General features: G+C 42.9%; 1 protein-coding gene across 1 annotated transcript; it reads left to right on the top strand.

The window, feature by feature from the left end:
* Positions 1 to 308: 308 nt before the first annotated feature.
* On the top strand, positions 309 to 23,309 carry LOC142575658 (ATP-binding cassette sub-family F member 3). The gene is made up of 18 exons (XM_075685189.1): positions 309 to 420; positions 862 to 1,009; positions 3,299 to 3,446; positions 4,491 to 4,582; positions 6,063 to 6,191; positions 6,268 to 6,372; positions 7,877 to 8,026; positions 8,829 to 8,978; positions 10,509 to 10,565; positions 10,806 to 10,828; positions 11,882 to 11,937; positions 12,538 to 12,738; positions 15,308 to 15,384; positions 16,200 to 16,374; positions 18,284 to 18,464; positions 19,311 to 19,443; positions 21,191 to 21,278; positions 22,195 to 23,309. Exons 1-18 carry the CDS (start codon positions 348 to 350, stop codon positions 22,348 to 22,350), a joined length of 2,142 nt encoding a protein of 713 aa, XP_075541304.1. The 5' UTR covers positions 309 to 347; the 3' UTR covers positions 22,351 to 23,309.
* The last annotated feature ends 13 nt before the right edge of the window (positions 23,310 to 23,322 follow it).

The raw sequence follows: 23,322 nt of genomic DNA, 5'->3' as shown, positions 1-23,322 counted from the left end.
TCCTGTCTTTTAAGCACTCGTGCTTAACAGTTATCGTTTTTATTTTATTTAGGAGATTCTTTTGAAACTTCATAAAGGGACTATTTCTTTACCCCGAAGCTGAATCGGCGTCTAGAGCAGCACCAATCAAAACTGGCCAACGTAATGCGAAAGTAAAATACCTATCGCTTTTCCAAAATTAGCAAATAAGTGCTTTAGCTTTAATTAGTTGGGTATTATTTAATTAATATTAGAATAGAAACCTTTATTTGATTTTCAATCTTTTGTACTTGTTACGTAAAGGCGCTTACATTAGATACATCGAGCATTTAGGTTGGCAACCCCCCCCCCTTTCCTTTCTCATCAAGATGGAAGCCGTCGAAGACGTGCTAAGCGATGCTTTCCCCGATATTGACGAAGACCTATTTGATTACCTCGAAGGTACGTGAACCGTTTTGTCCCAGGAATGCTTCCGCAGTCACTCGCATACAATAACATCCATAAACTATGCCGACACGGTCATTTCCGAAGTTGACATTGGTCGGCTTGTCGGCAACCCATTCATATTAAGTACTACTTCCCAAATCCACGCAGCATCTCGGCTAATTCCCCCGTACCTGGCCTTGGAGTACCTAATCGTAGTTCGCGTTCTGGAGTTGTAACTCACCTCAGGTTTGTCGCGAGCCATTTGTGTTGCGGCGGTGGTCGTTTGCTTCGGCCGGTCGGAGCTCGCCCGGAAGCCCCGCGTACTAGTTTCGTCTTCGCTGTAGCTGTCAACATTTATCGCTTGGGTGGTCGCGCTCGCTAACAAACAAACAAATGAGTGCGACAGAAAGAGACGTGTGAAGGCTCAGCCTGCTCTCGTTTATTTTGCGCGCACAGGCGTCTTGGATGAGGGCAAGGAGGACTTCTCCACTTGTGACGAGGTTTACGATGCCGTCGGCGAGATGCTGTTGCAAATCTCCGGCGACACCAAAGACGACAATGAGATCCGGGAGATCTGCGCCCGGCTGCTCCACGTCATGAAAGGGTACGACTGGAAGCTCATGTTCTTTCTTTTTTTTCGGTTTCACGCCATGGTGAATCTGTGTTTGTGCGAATGAAACAAATAAAAAGAGGAATGCGGTCAGTGACCTGACGGTGGTGTACCGGCAAACATCACGGCTGGCAGAAAACGTAGCGCGCCACATAACTGCCTGAGTCTGCTAGAATGGTCAAGGGTACATTCAAACAGCACACACGTTTGTCTTGACTTTTGTTAAGTGACTACATTTCTTTGCCTACATTCGATATTTTAGCGCCTTCATCTAACAGCTCTCATAGTAATTCATAGGCTCCAATGTTAATGTAATTACATGATGTACAGCTTCATAGATTCGGATGGAACATAACCTACACTTTCCACTCATTCTAATTGTTTGTGTGGTCACCTATTCGCAGACTACCAGAAAGTTGCGTAAATTGAAGTCGTTTACAGTATACACGAGACTACTGCCTGGTGCATGTAGAGTATAAATGCATAGTGCTACTAAAGTGTATTATATTGTGCTGTGTAATCGATGGACTTTTCACTGAAATGTTGGTACATAATTCAAACGTTTGTATGCATGTTGACCATAGTCCTCACACTTTAATGCATTGTCGAGCCATGCTTTTACTGTGCACAAGTGTCCAACGTTAGTTTTATACTGATTCGCTGAAACCTTGAATATGTTTTGTCACGGCCACTCCATCGAACATTTGACATGCTGGTGCAAGTTCGCCGACTTAGTTCATCACTGGGCTGGCATTTGTGAAGCATTCTCAAGTACTTGCACCATGGGCAAAAAGTGCTGCTTAATTTAGCCCATGTTTTTCTGCAAAAGTTATCTGATAATTTTTTTTATGCCACCTACACACTGAATTGATGCAAGTTGTGCCACGAGTTAAGTACTCATTGGACATTTAAAGTGAAGCTTTTCTTTGTGAACCTCTTCGGGTTTCGTGACCACGGGTGCTGTGGCCTGGCTGTTCTCTTGCTGAATATGCCACCCAATCATAGCGGAGAGTACACGTGCTGCGCTTGATGCTGGATACCCGCCGTGGTTGCTCAGTGGCTATGGTGTTGGGCTGCTGAGCACGAGGTCGCGGGATCGAATCCCGGCCATGGCGGCCGCATTTCGATGGGGGCGAAATGCGAAAACACCCGTGTACTTAGATTTAGGTGCACGTTAAAGAACCCCAGGTGGTCGAAATTTCCGGAGTCCTCCACTACGGTGTGCCTCATAATCAGAAAGTGGTTTTGGCACGTAAAACCCCACAATTATTATTATTATTTGATGTTGGGTTCCTTGCACCACCACTAGATGGCGCTCACCTCCACGCATTTGCTATTTATGATAACTCAAGAGTCAGTGCCCTACTCATTGACGCTAGGTAAGGATGTCTTAGAACGCGGAGCTATAAAAAGAAATTTAACGAAGAAGAAGACACATGTACTGTGTGTGGTAAATCTGTAGAAACAATAGAACACCTTATACTAAAATGTGATGGTATCCATCCCGATGATGATGTGGGCGCAGTCATGCTTCCTGAGGCCTTAGGGTTCAGAGATAATAATAGTCATGTAAATAAATGTGTGGTGGAAATTAGCAAAAAGCGATTGGAGGCTTGGTGGCTCAAAAGCAGAGAGGTGACATAAGGTTAGAAGTGTAGGAAGACGTACTTAAAGAAAATGGCAAATTTTAATAACTTCCAACACAGTTAAACAAACATAGAAAGCTGAGCTTGGTGGCAGCTGCCATCAACCCATTTCAAAGGGGACGCTCCTACCTTCCATCCATCTATCCATTGTGGCAGTGGTGGCGTGGAGAAAAAGAAAAAGCTAGAAAGCTCACCTTTGCACATCAATGACAGCGGCATTGCATTAGCCTCTCTGCAATACCTAAATAAAGCCTTTTGTGTCCCTTTGTGCGGACATTCAATGAACACAAACTCATCTTTTGACTCTTTGTGAACCTGTGCAAAGCTTCACTCTATATGGATTCCAACTTGTTGGAGATGCTGCACTATCTTATACAGGTTTACACTGTGGATGAAAATGGACAACAGGAGGCATCCAGCACTTGTTGAAATTCAAACAGCCGAAACTTTAAAGCGTCAAAACGTGTTGCCTCAACAGTACAGAGAAAAAAAAAGGTTCTCGTAAACACAGAGTGCTTGTTCCAGAAATCCAATCTGTTCTAACCTATGTTTGAGTAGGGTGTCTACAGCATGTTGAAATCCAAAGCTGAGCTCCGTATCCTCACACATCCTTGTTCTTCCAATTTTTGTCAACTAGGGAGTCTGACGTGCAGAATGGTGACAGCCACAGTGCCCCTGCGAAGGTTCTTAATGCCCCAGTGCAGTTAAAAGCCTTGGCTGCTGAGTTTGAGAATACTACCGATGAAGTTCAAAGCATCTGGATGAAGCAGAGAGACAGTGCATTGGTAAGAACGTTTAATGCATTTAGCAAAGGGCTGTGCACAAAACATTTTGATCACATCTCTCGGATCATTAGGTTCAGATGGGATATGCTTTTCTTTTCTTTTTTTTCCACATGCACATTTATACTGCATTTTTGTGTTAGTATCTCATGCATGTATTTGTCTAGACAAACATGTCACAAGGGCCTATTCAGGTTTTGTTTACATGTGCTGAGAAGGTACTCACTTCTGCTTCATTAAACATGGGCCTTTTTTTGTACACTCTACATATAGTACTTATTTCAATGTGATATAATGTGTTGTATGTACAGTAGGATCTGCTTTTAAAGGGAACAGCAAATTCGCATTCAACCAATAAAACTGCAACTGTTCATTACAGCATAGTATGCGGCCACATTGGCATGTACATTTATTCATGTTTATCGTATCTCAGCTGTAACTGATGGCGACAGACAAACTTGGTGCTTCCTTTAAGAGTACGTACAGTGCTCAGCGAATGAAGCATGACATTCACCCTCCATGGTGGCCAGCACTTCTTGCGCCCCCGGTGGGCGGTAGGGGCATCAAGCTGATGCATTATGATATGCAATGAAAGCGAGGACCCTTGTGCATTGTGATCACATTTGGCCTTCCAGCGCTCACCAGTAGCACAGAAGTCGCAGGCCAATTATTGCATTTCATTCGCCAAGCACTGTATATAGCTACCCAATAAAATGAAGCAGTGGACGGAGCAATTTGCATAACATGCAGCTCTGGTTTTGGCTCCCCCTCTAGGAAGTAGCCTTTTTTTTTTTCTGTACGGCTGTTTTCTTTTGCTCCGTTAAAACTATGAAGGTAAGCATGAATTTTGTTCCCATTGAATTGCCAGGCACCTTAATTAAACAGCAAGAACAAAATAAGTTATTTCCCCTATGCTTTCTTTATAATCGATATCCTGAATGTACTGAAAGTTGTGATGCAACTGGTAATGTGTTAGCTCTAGAATCAAATTAGGCATTTGAACATTGGAAACAGTGGTTAGCCGAGTCATTTGCTTTGTCTTTACAGCAAGTGGACCAGAAGAAGCTAGAAAAGGCGGAGGCCAAGTTGAAGCAGAAGCAAGAGAAACGGGAAGTCGGTGGGGAGAAAGTGGTGCCTGTGTAAGTATTGCACTCTCGTATTTACGCATGGATAAGGTGGTTTATGCAGTGAGAAATTCAAATTCAAACATGTTTTTGTTTCTTCCCTGGTGTTCTCCTTAATCAGTCTTCTCTTGTATCTGATTTAAATACGACTCTTGGAAAACTTAAAAGATACGTGGAAACTGTTGTCACTGCTCAAATGAGACTTCAGATTGAAGTGATTTATTTTCAGAGCCCTAAGGGACCCGATCAGGCATTGCATATAAAGATAGTGGGGGGTTGAATTGCTTACAAGTGATTTGAAATGTGAGAAATTCAATACAAAAATGAAGGGAAAAAAACACGACATTGAAATACAACAAAGCACAATACTATATCCAGGTAGAAATGTCCCCAAAGCTATTTTCTTTCTTGCAGTTCTTTTTGTATTGCTCAGTATAAAAATATATCCTGGGAAAAAACTTGGTTTGCTTCCTGTTTATGTGTGATACCTAATGAGTACTGACATTACAGTAGATCAAAACATATGGTCTTACTTGCATTCCTTTTCTTTCTTTTTTTTTTTTAAACCTAGAAGTCTGCAGTCGTCGTCAGCATGAAATGAAACACCTATATTTTTTTCAAATTCTCGTAGGGGCTTTCAAACACCTGCCATTCATAAAAGTGTTTAATGAGACTAACAGTTCAACAGGAAAACTTCTTATGTAGTATAAGTGCCTAAATTCGAACCCACGAATCATGAGTTGTCGTTTAAAAAAAATGTATTGTTCCCTTCCATATTGATGACGATTGTACAGTGTGTGATTTTTTGGGCTGTCGTCACAATAGCGCCCAACTATTTTTGATGCTACAAATTTTTATAACATTAACTGAGTGTACATAACATTAACAGAGCTGAGTGTTCCAACAAATTAGGATGATTTGTTTTTCTTAAGCGACATTATCTCTTTGCGACTGTCATTCTCATTCTCCCTTGAAGACACCTCGTAATCAGCATCAAAGTCCCCTGAACTAGAATCCATAAGAAGTTCTTGAGAACAAGAAACATTTATTCATTCACTCATGAAAATATACGCAGAAACAAAATAATGCATGGTTAAAAAACGCACATATCTTTAGTGCAATTTTGTCATGTCAGAAAAAAAGAGACATGCAGAGTGTCAACAGTTCATAAGCTCTTTTTTTTTTGTGTACCATTTGTCAAATAAAACAAAAACCTACCAAAAAATTTTAGTTTGACTGATTTCTGAGTATATGGCGTTACCAGTCTAAGGCTGTTTCAGGCTCACGGATTATCATGACCAGGGGTGTGCATCGGCATTCAGATAAGTGTACCCTGACACGGCACTTAAAGAGTTAGTGGGCTGTTATGGGTTGACAAAACATGTTCTTTGCTATTGCAGTATATGTGTACTGTTTGTAGACTTACCAAGCTGAGGACCACACCCAAGTGTGGGTTTTTTATAGACTTAACGTTTTAATCATTACTCCCACGCAGTCAACCAGTGTTGAAAGCTGCCACAGCAAGTCAAGCAGTCAGCAAGAGGGAAGCCCGCATGGAAAGCAAGGGCAGCAACCGTACTCAGGACATTCGTGTTGAAAATTTCGACATTGCCTTCGGCGACAAGTAAGTGGATGGGAACTGATTAGCTTAGGTAAACAGTTTGCCATATTCCTTTATTTAACTGCTTTCTTTCTTGCAGAACACTCCTAATGGGAGCCAACTTGACATTGGCCTGTGGAAGACGCTACGGTCTTGTGGGCAGGAATGGTATCGGAAAGACCACGCTTCTGAGGATGCTCTCCAGGTAGGCTGCTTTGTGTTTCGGGTCAAGTATGGGTAAGAATGCAAGGAGGAGACAAAGATTGCATCGGAAAGCTGTGTAAGGGGATGGAGAATCAAGTAACATTTTTAACTGCCAGTTTTGTGGAAATTTGGTTTATTTGTGTTGTAGTCAGTGCTTTTAGTTGTCAGTCGATTCGCTTCTGCCCTGCTATCTGCTAGCGTCCTGCTTAGCTGTGTTGGCAAAGCAACTGCCCTGAAAAGGTAGTGGTGCTGAGTTCAATCCCGGGACCAGAATTACTTATGTTTAATCACCTGTCCCCTTTTGACAAACCTCTATGAGTCTGCTCTGCAGCTTCCAGCTCGTTTAGGGAGGTCAACTACTATTCCTTCCATATATGACTATTTGCAAATACCGTATTTACTCGCATAATGATCACACTTGCGTAATCATTGCACCCCTGAATTTTGTCGTCAAAATTAGTACTTTTTTATTTCCTGTGTAATGATCGCACCCCGAACTTGCCGCAGCGATATGTCGTGTGCCAAGCCTAGCTAATAATGATCGCAATATCTGTCGAATGCTATGCAAACGACTCTTCAAGACAACCCAAGCAGTCTGCATGCACCAAACATTGTTAAGCAGATGCCCCATTTCATTCCTTTCATCACTTTCCGCACTTCCATGACAAAAAAAAAAAAAAGCTACAACCAAACTTGTCTTTATTATGTGTAGGCTTTATAATGGTTGTGGTCAACAACAACAACAAAAAAGGCGCCTTTCGATTCTTGTCTGCACTCGTGGGCACGCAACAAATCGCGAGCGGCAATGATAGCAGCCATGTTTACACTGATACGTTAGAAGTGTACCCTAGTCATACGCCGACGCTTGTAACACAGCTAAGATATCCACCCACTCTTAGCGGAAACGTGCCATATTAGGATAGTAGTGAAGACAGATGCCACAGTTTCCGCAGCATGCCGGCCATGTGTTCCTATGTCAGTGGCAGCTAAGCGCACCCATCTGTTTCGGTCCCCTCAAAGTGGACATGGCAACATTATTGCTGCGAAATTGCCGATATTAACGATATTATTCATTACTGATATGGAAGAAACTGTTTCAATTCACATTATGTACTCACGAGAAGAACAAAAAATCGCGTTTGGCGTATTCGGCTTGCTCCGCCGGCCGCCATTTTTGTTTTGGTGTCCCACACTACATACAGCTGCAGCCACCTATTTGTTGACCTGTTGTCTTCCCGCAGCAAATGCGGGTTGAAAAAAAAAAATTTTTTTTTGCAGGAAATTTAACCTGCGTAATGATTGCACCCCTGAATTTGCGTCACTTTTTTTTTTTTTTGACAAAAAAGTGCGATCATTATGCAAGTAAATATGGTATGACATTTCAAAGCAATTTGATCAGCGTCATTTGTTCTACACTCTCATTTGCTCACTAGACTTTCATTACACTGACATGAGAACATTGTGTCATGAAATTTAATGTCTTCCTACAACTTGCTTGTTCATAGTGGTCAACTCAGGATTCCATCGCACATCTCTGTGCTGCACGTGGAGCAGGAGGTTGTGGGAGATGACACCATTGCACTGGACAGCGTCCTTTCCTGCGACGAGAAGAGGCAGCGGTTGCTCAACGAGGAAAAGGAACTTACCGCCAAAGTGTGAGTTTGCTCGACATGTTTTGAGCGTGGGAGAACTGTTGTTGCGCTGAATGAAACATTTACCTTGGTCAACGTGATGCAGTCACATTAGCTTTGTCTACCGATGCAAGAGGCTGCAAGGATTTCTAACAAATCAGAAATTGCATATTTGTCCAGCGCAAGCATTTGTGTGTTTGACAACACTCCAGGCATCTTGCAGATAGCTATCTTCTGATTAGTGTCTTCTTTTTCCAGTTTTATTACACCGAAGTGATTATTCAGTACCGTACTTTTGCATGCGTGTGATTTTCACAAGAGGTTCTAGGAAGTTCAAAGTACAGGTGCAAGTGATGCACAAACTCTTGCCTTATGACTTCACCGCATACAGTTTCGGTTGATCCGAAGCCTACCCTGAAGGACAAATGCATATAAATTCACTTTGCAACGCTTTGAAATTGTATTGCCCTCAGACACAGAGAAGTGAAAGTGGCGGTAGGTGAGCTTATAAAAAAGCATTATTCATAATGCCTTGCCTTGTGCCTACAATGAGGCTGGGTTGACTTCATAAAGATGTGAACGCTTTTGCACGCACGTGGTCATTCGTGCAGGTTATGCATGAGGATTTTTCTTTCCCCTTTACAAGCATTGTATAATTTGCAGTCCGGGTTGCGTGGACGGGAGCCGTACGCGTGGGGAAACACTGTGTCTTTCTCGACACATCTCGACAAAAAGGATAAAGTGCATCCTTTACAGATTTGTCCTTTTTTGGTCAGTTTCTCCGGGGTAAGCAAACGACCTCAGATTTTCCCTTTTCATTTTGCAGGGCCGAGAAAGACGACCCGGCACTGAATGAACGGTTGTCTCAGGTCTATGCCGAACTGCAGCACATAGATGCTGACAAGGCACCGGCAAGGGCATCAGTCATCCTGGCCGGTCTTGGCTTTTCCTCGGCAATGCAGCAAAAGAAAACCCGGTACATCCTCCTCGTTCATTTTGTTCAGTTACACTTACATTTCCATCCGACTCCCCCTCCCCCCCCCTTTTTTTTTGTTGCAATTTTAAAAAGACGCCGAACAGCAAAACTAAGTGACTTTCACTTGTTAAAATATTCCTTCAAAATTTATTTTTCATTGATTTGGCAAGAAAATGTTTATTAGTGGAGAAAAACACGCCTCCTTTTCTCAAATTTCATGCCAAAACCTCAGCATCGGTCGATCAGCCTGACATCACAGATTTCTGAGTATTTTCTCATGTTTCGGCCATTTCGGTGCAGAAACATTTCTCGAAACTTGCTAGCTTAAGCATTTGTTTCTTTTAGAATGGAATGTAGTTCTTGTTCTTTCTAATAAACAAGTAAGTAGGTTCATCTCATGGGGAGCCAGTCTGAGAACTTCAGTAGGGCAGCGTCGCTATCTATATATCATTCTTGTGTTTTATCTTATCGAGCCTCCCCTTGCAGTAAGGCAGACTCATGGCTATAAAATTAGTTTCTGAGCATGAGCTTATGCGCTCAATTTCTGGTGGCAGCAGGCACATTTTAACAGTGGCAGATTGTGTTTTTGACTCATGTGCTTGCATTTGGGTGCACATAGAAAAGCCATAGTTAGCCCAGCTCGATATGGCACCCCCCACCACAGTGCTTTTCCATAGTGCAATAGATGGCGTCCATGCATGGTGACCATGACGTATTTCGGGTTCCTGCAATTTCTTGCGGCGTTTGCAGTACACAGAAGCATGGCATTCAAGATGGGCTTCTACAGTTGAAACTCGATTTAACGAAGTGATGACCATACTCGAATTATTTTGTTATATCCACAAGTTTGTAAAATTGAGAAAGGAATTTTTGGGTCCTTCGAAAATCTAAAATTGAAATCTAAAATCGCAAAGGCTGCTGCAGCATTGTATTTGCCGGTAATTCAACCATCTGTTGCATAAACCATGAAATAATGAAAGCAATCACCACCGCTTCTACCGAGGCGGTGTTGAGTCGGCTGTTCCGTGCACGGTTTGGTATGCAGCGCCATCAAAATAAAGCTAGAGATGTGACCATGACACCCAAATGTTTTAATGCGATAGCTTTAGTGCGCACGCTCGAAGAAGAACCCGTCTGTGTCAACATTAGAAAGAAAGCACCACTTTTTTTACTCATTTACTTCTGGAAAAACTTCATTAAATGGAGTTTGGCCAGGTGTGTTTCGTTAATTCAGGTTAATGATAACATTGAACCTTATGGGTACCTGCCAGGGAAGGTAAATTTCTTCGTTAAATCAGGAACTTCATTAAATCATGTTTCGTGAGATTGCGTTTTAACTGTATTAGTACTTTGGGAGAAAGCTGTCGCCGGGGTTGCTATCTGGACACCACCTGTTGTTGCTAAGTGTTGAATCACAACACTTATTCAGTAAGTTTCTATTACTGAACTGGGGTGAAAAGGACGTGAACTATGTCATGCACAAAGGATTGTTATCATGATTATGCGAAATGTTTTTCTCATCACCTGCAGAGAGTTTTCCGGAGGATGGAGAATGCGAATAGCATTGGCAAGAGCACTGTTCACGAGGTGAGTTGTGATGGTTTTTGGTGCAGCAAGGATGCAGAGAAATCGAAAAAGCATTTTCTAACCTTACTTGCAGCAACTAATTTTGCAAAATAATGTTTTTGTAATTACAAACATGCAAGCAGAAAAATGTTGGTCATCTGCATTAGAAAACAGCCCAGCTTTTGGTCTAAATGAAAACTGCATGCCTGGATTCTTTTCATTGTAATAAAATGACCTTTTTTTTTTTTCCCTTCCTTTCAGGCCTGACTTGTTGCTGCTTGATGGTAAGCCACTCTAGACCCTCCAATACCTTCCGATACTTGCAGTGAACATGCCTTGTTAATGCTGCTCAACTAGTGTATTCGTTTTGTTCTTTTACACTCTGTTCTTGGGTCTAGGCTCATCTACACCTATGACACTATTTTATCTGTGACGACTAGTACACACAACCTTCATTTCATTTAGAGTTTGGGTGCTAATATTTTTTGCTACATCACTAATTTCAAAGTGACATTGACCTGCAAAACTTAAAAACAAATCTTTTGGCAGTAGTATCAACGCTGTAAGATATCCACTAGTCTCTTTCCTGTTAGACTTAGAAGCCTCACTTTTGCTACTGTTCTGAAAGTTGACTTGTGAAGCACAGCACCTAGCAGGTGCCAGAAGCTAATGGCGCAACCAAAGCAGCCGCAATTTAAAGGTAAATTTTGTTGTGGTTTAGACGAGCTGCCTAAATTTGTTATGCACTGCATTACTCGTACAGCCAAGCTGTGGGTGCTCATTATCGATAAGGGGGTCTTAAAAAGCTCATTTGATGTTGGCAGAGCCGTAGATAGCATGCTTTAATCAAAGAGGACAGGAGCTCAGAACTGCAACTTTCTTTCAAGCAATGTGATGTTAACAAAACCCTGGGAATGATAACTCTGCTATTGCTGCACCAGTTATTAGCCCTGGTTGACAGTTTCTGCTCAATGTGGCAATGGAACTTTCTTCCGCATCCAGAAATATGCAGTGTGGGTGTACGCACCAGACAGAAGTGAGACGACACAGTAGTTGTGTTGTATTGCGTGTCTATGCTGTATATTTTTTTCATCACATAGACCATAAGTCCATTTTGTATGGTGGCTGCGTCAGCGTCTAAGCACTTCTTGTCGCTTTTGCATAGTGAGATAAAGAATCTGTCTTATGCTCAGGTGGCAAGAAAATGTAGTTTCTCATAGTCTCTTGTCCGTGAACCTTTGACGCTTAGTGTACATTGCTCATGCCATGGCTGTTTGCTGAACAGTGGTGGTATGCTGCATGTAGCACTGATTTTAAATCGCTTTCCTCCCACACAGAACCTACAAACATGTTGGACATGAAAGCAATCATTTGGCTAGAAAACTACCTACAGGTAAGTGTTATTTCACTCACTTGGTCGTTACTTCATAGTTAAAGCTTTTTCAAGCTGTTTCCTGTCACGCTTTCTGCTTATAGTTGAGCTGCATTTTGCTGCCGAGTTACATATTGTGTTTAGTTGGTTTTGGTAATGATTTTCGTGAATTGTTATCAGTTTATTTCTGACACATGTTTATTTCTGCCACGCCTAGCAACCTTTTGCTCTTGGTCCTGCTTCTGTGACAGGAACAAATTAATAAGGTTACTCAACTTTCACAATGACATGATTTGTAGTATAGTTGGTGTCAAATCAAACCAGCTTTATTTTTCATTACAACATATGGATGGTTCCTTGGTCTGAAAGCTTGTGGTCAGAAGCTTTATGAGGGCCTGTGCACCAGCCTGCATGGCTGTATTGCTAAGCAGAGTAGCATATGAAATCAGGGAGATGCAAGGTATGGTTAACTTGAACAGAATTGAGTGTGACATTCTTATCAGTGAGGTAGATAAAGCATAGCGTTCATATAGTTCTCCTTTTTGCTTTAGTGTTTTTGCGATTAGGACGGGATGCCTGTGTATACAACATAGGTGGAGACACTTGTGCTTTGTTGTTCAGGATTGGCCTACGACACTTCTGGTAGTTTCCCACGACCGGCTCTTCCTGGACACCGTCCCCACAGACATCCTGCACTTCCACTCGCAACAGATCACAGGCTACAGGGGTAACTATGAGAACTTTGTCAAAGTCATGACAGAACGGCTCAAGAACCAGCAGCGTGAATACGAGGCGCAGCAACAGTACAAGGCACACGTGCAGGTACGAATTCGCTTCACCACTTGTTTTGGTCAGTGTGTGGATGACTTTCAAAGTTAACCTTTCTTTTGTTCTATACCCCACTTTGAGCCCAGAGACAGTGTAATCAAAGGTGACGACTTGATTCTGATACCAGCGTACAGTATGCATCCTCGCAAACATTTTAATGCAGTTTCTAATGCAGGCTAATACTGGCAGCAGTGTGACACCACAAAACCTACACGCCTCACAGCATTAACCAATGCTGCTAGCCAATAACTGTCCCCCGCAGCATGTCTCAGCACGTCTATACTGGGAACATAACACTCGACTTTGACAATCACCCTATGATGGCCTCTGCCCAATTTTTTATTGCAGTTTTATATTGACCCGGTTTCCTGGGTCTAACGTATAACGATGGGAAAGGCATACTGCCCCTGTATTCCCATACAGATGTCGGCTCAAATATAGGCTTAAAACCTTTTACTGGACCCCACCAATTGCAACACAGTACCTCCCTGTGAAGGAGAACCTACACCTTAATAACACTTCTTGAAGATTTGTACAGCAAAAATTCAGTGAAGATGTAGCGGCATATATATATATATATATATATATATATATATATATATATATATCATGTAACCTACATCTAATGTGATCGGCTTCCCACACTACACACACATGCGCTTTCTTTCCACTTTGACGCTCCTAATGCTAACAAATTTGAAGTTCATTGAGAAGCACACCTTCACCCCAGTGCATACCAGAAGTGCCTGGTTACAAGCATGTTACTTCGCATTTATGAGTGTCGTTCCAGTGCAATAAAACCTTCAGGAGGGGTGGCGCTGGGATCCACTTTCTTGAGTTAAGGTTGAATGTGATGTAGAGTAACATTGTAAAATACATGCAAAATTGTAGATTTTTTTTTTTTCTGACCAAGTTGCTTGCGAAATTTCCCAGCTTTGTGTTGCAGCTTTTCAGACTTGTTGGTGTACTCGCTTGCTTTTATTTTTATGATTTAAAAAAATGTAATTTGTTTATTTTTTCATTCATGACTCCTTCCCTATCGTGAAAAGTTGGCGTGGCTTAGACTGAAGGATTTGTGTGCATCAGCAACTCATCGGAAATGAGAAGAGCAATTCAGCAACCACTTAGTGCAAGGTAGCATTGTAATCACTTACAACTTATTTTGACTTTATTTTCTTAATGATTTTGTCAAGTTCAGCCATGTTTTAATACACGCTTGCCGTAAATGTATAAAGGGTGTCATTGATTTGTAGGGAGTGCATGCACCCATTGCGTCCCGCGTACTTGTGTCGGCTTGTTTGCACGTTGCGGGCACATAGAGAGCCAGTGCACTATGCCCTCTCTCGGTCCTCCCTCGCTCCCGCTAAGCACACCTTTCCCCTTAGACTTGTGGGAAAGGGCAAGGTATCCGATGCACAAGGAGCACATTCCTCTTGTGAAAGGAAACAGGTATAAGAGATCGTCGGTGGAGGGAGATGCTCCCTTTGGCACTCTGACTTTGTCGACGTGACTTCGTTGCCTGACTATCACGTGCAACAAGGCAAGCCTATTTATTACCTCTTCACGGAGTGGACCTTCTCTTTTGAACTGTTGCTTATTGCTTGAAGCAATGAATATTGTCAGAGCTGGCGCTGCTGGGTGCCTTGTCTGAACTTTATCCTTATCTGAACTCAGCATAGCTACCAGTACACGCGCTGTGGGTTGGGGAGTACTATGGGATGGCTGTGTGTGTGGCTAGATTCGGAGCTTCCCTTCAGCCTGTTACGTCTCAATGTGGTGATGAGCGTTCTTCAGATGTTTACCACGAGGCACCCCCCCCCCATTCATCAGCGCCTGTCCAGAAGTCTATGCAGCGTTGACGCCGACTGTTGACGGGTCAACAAAAGACCCCTCTAACTGAACTTGACAACCCATTAATGAAAAGGGCCAACATCGAATGCTATCGTGGGAGTGGCTTTGACATCGGATTCCCAGATTGTTACATGCTTGTGCCATATGTTGGGGGCGAAGACACAACGTAGGAGGCAGAGTATAGCGGAATGGTGCAATATCATGGGCAGGATATAGCAACTGATTCAACAATTGTGATTGGCCATGATGCAGCCATCAGATTCCCTAGTCTAGTAGTCTAGGAAGGTGACTGTATTAAAAGCGGAGACCTTTGAGCTAGTGGGGGCTGGCGTGTCCTGATGTGAACTCAGACGTTTAATATGCTCCTACATGGAGTGGGCTTCCGTATCTGGACCCAGTGTAAATAATGTAAAATAAACAGTTTTTCTTTCATTCCTACTACCGGACGTACTCATCCATGGGCTTGGTGGATTTCCGGCCCAAACGTCACCTCGAGCCACAACAAGCCCTATCCACATGCTGAGCGTACCCCCACAAAGCCAGGCCAACCAAATAAACAAAAAATTTGCGCTTTGTCTACTACTGCTGTTGAATAAGGTGCTCGACTGATTTTCTGATTGCACTGAGAAATCCTGCACAACCCTATTTGCTAACCTCTGAACCAGCTCCCACGGCCAAACTTTTCTTATAATTGTTCTTTCTCCTTTCACAGGTCTTCATCGACAGGTTCCGGTTCAATGCAAAGCGTGCCTCCCTAGTGCAGAGCAAATTGAAGATGCTGGAAAAACTGTGAGACTCAGTTATTCATATTTAGTTTGAATTTGACCGTCATTCTGCCCTCTGTACCAGTGGGGTGGCGTACCACCCTGCTGCCACTTCTGTTTCCACAAACTGCAGAATTAATTTTTTTATAAACGAGAAGAAGAGGGGTTAACCAAGGGGCCCGATTTTTATTAGTCATATCATAAGAAGCCAACATACACTGACACCAAGGACAACATAGGGAAAATTACTTGTGCCTAATAAATGAAATAAAGAAACAATAAATTAATGGAAATGAAAGTGGATGAAAAAACGTACGGTGTTAATTTTTTGTTTCTCATGCAACTACAGAAGAATTGATGTTTAAAAAGAATCTCTCATGGCCTATGTACCACTCAACTTCTGTACTTTAGCAGAACTTTCCTTGTTTGAAATTTGTTTATCTTTGTAGGCTTAAAACTAAATGTTATTGTAACAGCAGCAAAATATCTTCCAATGTATATCTTCGAACCAAAATCATCTCCAATGCTGAACCCCCCTTAGCCAAAATAGTGTTGTTCAAACAGTGGATGAGGAATAGATTTAGGCAGTACAGAACCCCACACACTTTACCATTAACCAGTGTTTTATGTCTTGTTTGTACTGGTCAATCATTTATTCACGTCTTTTGAATTGTTGGGATTGCACATCTGTGCTTTTCCGACTTGTTTCCTTCCTTTTTATTTGTACTACTTTTAGTATCTTGACCTATACAAAAGCACTGGCTAGCTCAATATTGTTCTTTAATCAGTGCTGGCAGGTGGAGGTTGTGATTGTGTAAAACCTTGATATCCTCTTTGCAGGCCTGAGTTGAAGCCCGTGGAAAAGGAGGTTGCAGTCACGCTACGATTTCCCGATCCGGAACCACTGTTCCCACCAATCCTGCAGCTTGACGAGGTGTCCTTTGGTTACAACCCTGGCCAGAATGTGCTGGAACGCGTCAACCTTTCGGCCAACCTGCAGTCAAGGATCTGCATTGTGAGTTCTCTCTTGAAGTTTGTCAGAACTGGAGCTGCAGAGTGGAGCCGCCCTCCATTCCATTCCCACCCCATTCCGGAAATTGAAGATCCCCGTAATTCCACTCTTTTGCACTCTGAATGGTGTGAGAGTTGGATCATTCTTACTCCTGGAGCAGTTGAGCTGATTCATTCCATTCCAGTAATTTCACTAAATGAAACTTTTTCTATGATTGTTCACCACTTGCATTGCGTGCCTGACGAAGAAAAAAAAAAAGACATTCTTGAAGTCTTAACAATGTAAGAAATAATGTTGCACACTATTTTTTTTTGCTGAAGAACAAACATTCTTTGTGACCTCAATCCTTCTGCACACCGTTGCCTGTAATCTCTCCAGGTATTAATCATTCGAGTTAAGCAAAGCACAAAATAATCTTACGCCATGTCCTTCATGGTGGGCGAGTGCAGTTATTTGAGGAAAAAGCCTGCAAACAAGATTAAGAGGGTGGTCTACAAAGTGAATGCTGCTTTAGCATTAAATAACTTCAAAGACGAAGGAATCTCTGAAGTCTGCTGCCTTTCTTGTGTCTTAAGTTTTCTGGCATATTACCAGGGCATCATATTCGAGCACACCTCTCTGGACCCTTGTTATGGCACTTATGGCACCTTCTGGATGCTTGATAGTCTAGACGAAAATCGTGGTGCACTTTCCAAATCATTGTGGACTCTCATAGGGTGCAACCATTTGTGACATTCTCACTTTTGTCCTGAATCTCTTTGTGCTTGCTCTTGCTACATCAATTAATTCTTGACAATAATTAAGTATTAAGACGTTCTCTAAAATTAAGGAGTTATAAGGAGCTAGGTTAACCTAACCTAGCTCCTTAGTAAAAGGAGCTAACTGTAATGAAAAGTTGCTGTCTTTAAATGCACTTCAGCATTGTAACCAAGAAAGGTTTTTAGGTCATCAGAAATGCAGAAAGTGTAAAAATACTGTGTTGTTTATAACTATCACAGCAGAGATGATCGCTTATATTTATATACTGAAACAGCTGTATTTAGTAGAAGTTGTGAAATGTGAAAAAGTGGTCAATTCTGTGTTGTTCTGGCTGGCAAGTTTACCAGTTTTGTAGTCTTGCTTAAGATCAACACTTAGCACTCCGGGACTATGCGCCCATTCCATTTCAACTCCGTTAAGGAATCTTGGGCTCTCATTCCATTCCTATTCCAGTCTGGGTGCTTGAATATGTGGAATGATTCCGGAATCATTTGAACTCCAGATTTGTGACTCTGCAACTCTGGTCACAGCTTCACAAAGAAGCACATAGTGAAGCCAGAATGAAGTGCAGCGGGGTTTAATGGTTGTGTGTAATCGAAGCATGGAAATAGTGAGCTAAACGTATATGAAAGTGGACGATAAGGTAACTTGCCGCAGGGGGAGGTGAGTGCACATTTTCTGCACTATGCATGCAGTGCTTCTGCTTCCTTGGCCAGAGACGGTGCTGGCTAACACTCCCAGGGCTAATTTTATGCATGTACACCAATATGGTACTCAAGAGAGTGGATAGGATGCTTCGATATGTGATAGCAAAACAGGATAAAGTCTTACACAAATTTGTGTAATAGTAGCTGCATTTGTATTGTTAGAGAGCTTAAACCTGAATGTCCTGCTGTGGTAACTCAGTGGTCGTGGCGTTCATCTGGTATGCGCAAGGCCACGGCTTTGATTCCCAGGTGCAGTAGCTGCATTCCAAGGTAGGCAGAATGGAAAAAAGACGCCGGCATCCTTGGATTTAGGTGCACTGTAAAGAACTCCAGGTGTCGGAAATTAACCTTTGTTATTTCGTACAGTAGTTCTGGTACTGATCCTGATGTCTAAACTGATCCTGTGCCGTAGGCTAATTGTGCATTTCCCCTGTTTCTTCAACCAGGTCGGTGACAACGGCTCCGGCAAAACAACGTTGCTGAAGATCCTCAATGGCGAGTTGAACCCGACGGCAGGAGTGCGGCATGTGCATCGAAACCTGGTGATCGGCTACTTCACCCAGCACCACGTCGACCAGCTGGAACTGGGCATCTCCTCGCTAGAGTTCATGGCTAAGCAGTTTCCTGGTGCGTGCCACGTGGCCTTGTCTAATGGGCATTATTGCCTTACCCGTTTCCAACACTTTGGAACCTGTTCTACTACAGCCTGTGGCTAATGCTTGAAGTAGACACTTAGGTACAACACTCTTTCCAAAGACGGTGCCTGCAGTCCTTTTGTATTGGCATGTAGCCTATGCGGCGATGCACCATTCTTCTGTTGAGCTAACTAAGCATCAAGTGCCGTTCTTATTCTCCACCAAGATGCCACAGTGCAGCCCACAGTTGGTCATCTTGCGTGGCCAACAGTGGACTTAAATTTGACATTCCAGGCTTAATGAACCCTGTTCTGGCTCAGTGGCTATGGCATTGTGCTGCAGAGCACGCAGTTGCACCAGGGTTAGAATCCTGACCACGGCGGTTGCATTTCAATGGGGGTGTAACGCAAGGACATTCATCTACTTAGATTTCGGCGCACGTTAAAAAACCCCAGATGATCGGAACTAATCCAGAGCCCAGCCCCTCACTGTTGCATCTCTCGGCAGCCCAGTTATTATCGCTTTAGGATGTTAAATTCCATAATTTGATATCCCCCCCCCCCCCGCCGCTTTCTCCCTTTTCGGTTTTCTTTTTCTTCTTTAATTGTAAGTTGAATGTACCGGAAAAATTGATGCTGCGATGTCAAGAATTATCCGGGTTAATATTGTATGGCGTTTTGCGGAGAGATTTTGCCTTGTGCACTGCACCTGGCTTAGTTGAGGAACAGTGAATTTGTCGCACCCTTTTCCCAGTTCCCGACTTGCTTCTTGCGCATGACAGTCCTGCACGCATTTGTGGCTAGACAGCAGCTGCAAGAAACTGTCCCTTCACTTGCAGGGAAGTCGTCCGAGTACTACAGGCAACAGCTGGGCTCCTTTGGTGTCACCGGCGACCTGGCATTGCAGACCATTGGCAGCCTCTCTGGAGGCCAGAAGAGTAGGGTTGCATTCGCCCTCATGTCCATGCTACGGTGAGATTGCTGTGCTCTCCACTCATGCTCCTTTGAACTGATCTTGGAGAGCTCTGCCAGCTCGAGTGAAGCAGCAAAGGCGGCACCTGTCCAGCACCTGTCCAGCACCTGTCCAGCACCTGTCCATGCAGGACAGGTGCTGGACACGAACTGTATATTTAGAGCGGGTCAGTGCAGGCAAATTTTTAAGGCACACTAAAGAGAAATGTAGGTTGAGCTGCGTTAGTGATAAATTGCCTTTCCACAATACTGAAAAGCACACTCTCGTCACGACTGGAGGCATGGTAATCCGAAAAAATGGTAGACGCTCAAGACAGGCGGCAACATCCCCTTCACGTTCTCGCGCCAGCTCACTGCGACGTTGCGGACTTTCGACTTCATGGTCTGCTCGGGCTTAGTTAATTTTTTGTTGGTAAAGACGGGCTACATTGCAGTCCAAAGGAGCCGAAGACTGAATTCCACAAGTTTCGAGAGTTTTTCACTATGGCAGAAAGGCCCACATGTGGGGATACCTTGAAATCCGTGATGTCAACTGTCGTGCTAGCGCCGGCGTTTCGGTGCAAAATAAAGAAATTGAAGTTTTGTCTTCATTTTCTCTTCTATAGTAATCAATCTCCTGCGGCAAAATTAATGAGGGCAAAGTTGTGGCCGAGCACTCTTTCTATATCTTCATATTTTTTTTTAATATTTAAACTGATTGAGTGTTTCTATTTAGTGTCCCTTTAAAGGGGCCCTGAACCGCTTTTTGTGGAAGTCGAGAAGTGCATTCGAAGTTAAAATAGTCTGTTTCAGAAATTCTTTGCCATAGAAAGTACTTCAATGAATTAATCAGAAGCAGAGTTATTGGCCATCAAAGGTCGCATATGATCCCATTCGCGGTGCTTCCGCTCGTTCTTTAAGGACTTGCACTGCGAAGGCTACGGCGGAGCAGGGTGTTCCTACAATGCTCCGCCTGCTGAAAGTCACTGTGACGTGCAGTTCGTTTGATTTTGTATGTTTACGTAGACGCCATTAATTCTGATTTTGGCGCCTACGACACGCCAAACACGATTGTCCTCGGCGAGCTGCAGTGCACTGAGCCAGTGATCTGCAGTATTTATGCTGCGCAGCAGACCGCAGCTACGTGCAACTGTAGTGCATATGCGCAGCATTTGCTTGGTGCACGACAGGGCTTGAGTGTGCGCTAATGCTTGTATGCTGTGCTATGTGGTTTGGATGGACTTTGTCCTGCATCAGCTTCACCAGGCGGATAGTCATTTCACGTGTGCATTTCATATTTAGTGTCTCGTCTTGCTCAGCACTGCTAACATGTTTCATACGGCAACATGGTGCTCAATGATGGCCCTTGCTTGCCATAATATGGTTTCTCCTGTGGTGGGTATCGTTACAATTAGTTGATCTGACCTAGTTTAAATGAACAGAGGTAATTGGTAAAATCCCAGGGTTTTGGAGGTTGACAAGACCAGGCACAGTTTAACAGGCAGAAGCAAATTCTACCAGAAAAACACGGTAATGCAGTGTAAGAAGACACGAGTGGTAAGTGGAAGTAGTAGCACAAAACATAAGAAAAAGAATATGAGTAAATAGAAATGTCATCCAAGAAATTCGATAGCAAGAAAGTAATAATTCTTGGATACTGTAAAAAATACAGGTAAAAGGTGGTTGCTGAGAGCACACCATGCTTTATATACAGATTTTGTATGTCTCTGTATACAAGTGTTTACAAGCGTGCTCCTTCTCTTTCCAGGCCTCATTTCCTAATTCTCGACGAGCCTACGAATCACTTGGACATAGAAACCATTGAAGCTCTGGGGCAGGCCTTGAACAGGTTTCAGGTATGTCAAAAAAGTAGGAGAAATGGTGATATTTTATGTATTTACTGGAATAGTGCTTGATTGTTTGTGTAGGTGTTCTTAGGAGGCTATGTTCTTGCATGTCCAGTAACTCCATTTTAAGCTCAGAATGAGAGCACAAACAGGAAGGGCAGTTAAGAAAATAAAAGTATGGAATAACAAAAATCTTCAATTTTGGGTACTTCTTTAGCCATAGTGTAAAAGACCCACTTGAAATCTGAAAGCAAAAATTCCGGTAGAAATCAACAATAATGATTGTCAAAAACAGCATCTGCTTTCTTGAAGTTTGCTGGAATTTAATTGCATCTTCATCCAACTTACCCCTCCCTCTTCTATTTCTTGCCTGTATTCTTGCAGGTGACTTTTTTTTTTTTTGTCTCGGGGGTTGAACCTGGCACCAGTGCTTTTTGGATGCAGTCACTAGTCGTACAACTACTGACTTAACTAAGAGGGCGAATTAAGTGACAGAGTGAAGCACTGGAACAGTGATCATCCAAATGCACAGAGTGGAAATGGTCTGCGCATATTGTTCTAAATTCATCTGAGCACATTACAATGTTGCTTAAGGAAATTTCTCAGTCCCTCTGTGCATTTGCACGTTGTGTATGTGAAGTCAAACTCGACACACACAACTTTATTTAGTTGAGCATTTCATCCGAATCCCTAGTGTGGCCACTTGTCAAGGGCTCCTGCAACTTGCGCACACATACCAATTCAAGCATGTCAAAATTTCGTGGTGCAGGATCTGGGCTCGATAAAATTATTTTAGAAAGTAACAGGGCACCTTTGTAGCCGTGTGCTTAAGCGAATAGCAACGCTCTCTTACCCTTTACCGTTACAAACCATTCCAACGAAACACGCAACGTCTTCACGAGAACCTTGTTTCTCCACAAAACAGGGTGGTGTGGTGTTGGTGTCCCACGACGAGCGGCTCATCCAAATGGTGTGCCAGGAACTGTGGGTGTGCAGTAATCGCACTGTGCGAAGCATCGAAGGTGGCTTTGCGCAGTATCGCAAGTTGATTGAAGAGGAGCTGGCAGCACAGGGACAGTGAGAAATGCATCGACGATTCGACGGGCTTGTCGGCAAGAAAAGAAAGCAGTGAAGAAGATTCCTCGACTGGGGGAAAGTGCAAGGACGTGAAAGAACATTTGAGACAAGCAAGCTTAGCACGGACCGACAGTTTGACGCTTCCAGACATCTTTGTTGTGTGTGTGCGTCGCTGGTCTTCACACAGCCGATTATTTATCTTAATTGCAGAAAAGAAAAAGTCTGCTATGGCTTGCGAAAGAGAATGCTTTTTTTTTCTTGCCGAGTAGCCATGGCATGTTTTGGTGTTATTTCCTAGGTATAGTAGTATTTCTATGTCGTGACACGTGTAGTGTACACGCATGGATTACAACTCGGTATGCAACGATTCAACTGTATGAGTCGCATCTATTACGAGCCGGCATCCGGCATGTTCGCATAACATTAACACGCCCAGTGTTTGCAGCTGTCGTAGGTCACCGATACAACAGAAAGTATGATCTGCTCGGCTGGCCTTTTGCAGCTTCTGTGAAATGTCGGTGTAGTGTGCATTCGTGAAGCCTTGGTTCTTATACCTGTCAAAGCTATAGCTAAAAAAGTTTTGTTGTTGTTGCTAGCTGTTTAAAATATTGTTTTTAACAGCATGATTTATTACAGTGCCTTAAGCTTTTTATGGTCATTTAAAAAAAAAATAGCACAGTTGCTTTTAACTTTTGCACTCAAAGATTTTGTTCTAAGCAAGTTTTATTTTCTATTATAATTAAACATTGCTGAACATTCGGTTTAAGCTCCAAAAATGTGATTCTGTAACAAATTAGCTTTCCTAATCGTACATATTCACATGTATGTAAAGATTGCCGAAATTCTCATTTATGTGACAGTAAGCAGAGCATTTCGTCATTTTTCGAGCGGGAGATAGAGCTTGAAAATTTTGTGTGTTATGTACAATGATTAAACAATACTTCCAATTTTTTCTAAAGGACATTTCCATGGTGAA

The sequence above is a fragment of the Dermacentor variabilis genome, chromosome 3, assembly GCF_050947875.1.
Source record: "Dermacentor variabilis isolate Ectoservices chromosome 3, ASM5094787v1, whole genome shotgun sequence".
In the NCBI taxonomy this organism is placed as follows: domain Eukaryota; kingdom Metazoa; phylum Arthropoda; class Arachnida; order Ixodida; family Ixodidae; genus Dermacentor; species Dermacentor variabilis.
Note: the sequence above shows the minus strand (reverse complement) of the source record. Positions and strands in the feature narration are given on the sequence as shown.

Coding starts and splice junctions, on each gene's coding strand:
- LOC142575658 (XM_075685189.1), top strand. CDS start 348: ATGGAAGCCGTCGAAGACGTGCTAAGCGATGCTTTCCCCGATATTGAC. Junction 11,938..12,537: donor GGCTAGAAAACTACCTACAG/GTAAGTGTTATT, acceptor TTTGTTGTTCAG/GATTGGCCTACGACACTTCT. Junction 15,385..16,199: donor TTGAAGATGCTGGAAAAACT/GTGAGACTCAGT, acceptor TCCTCTTTGCAG/GCCTGAGTTGAAGCCCGTGG.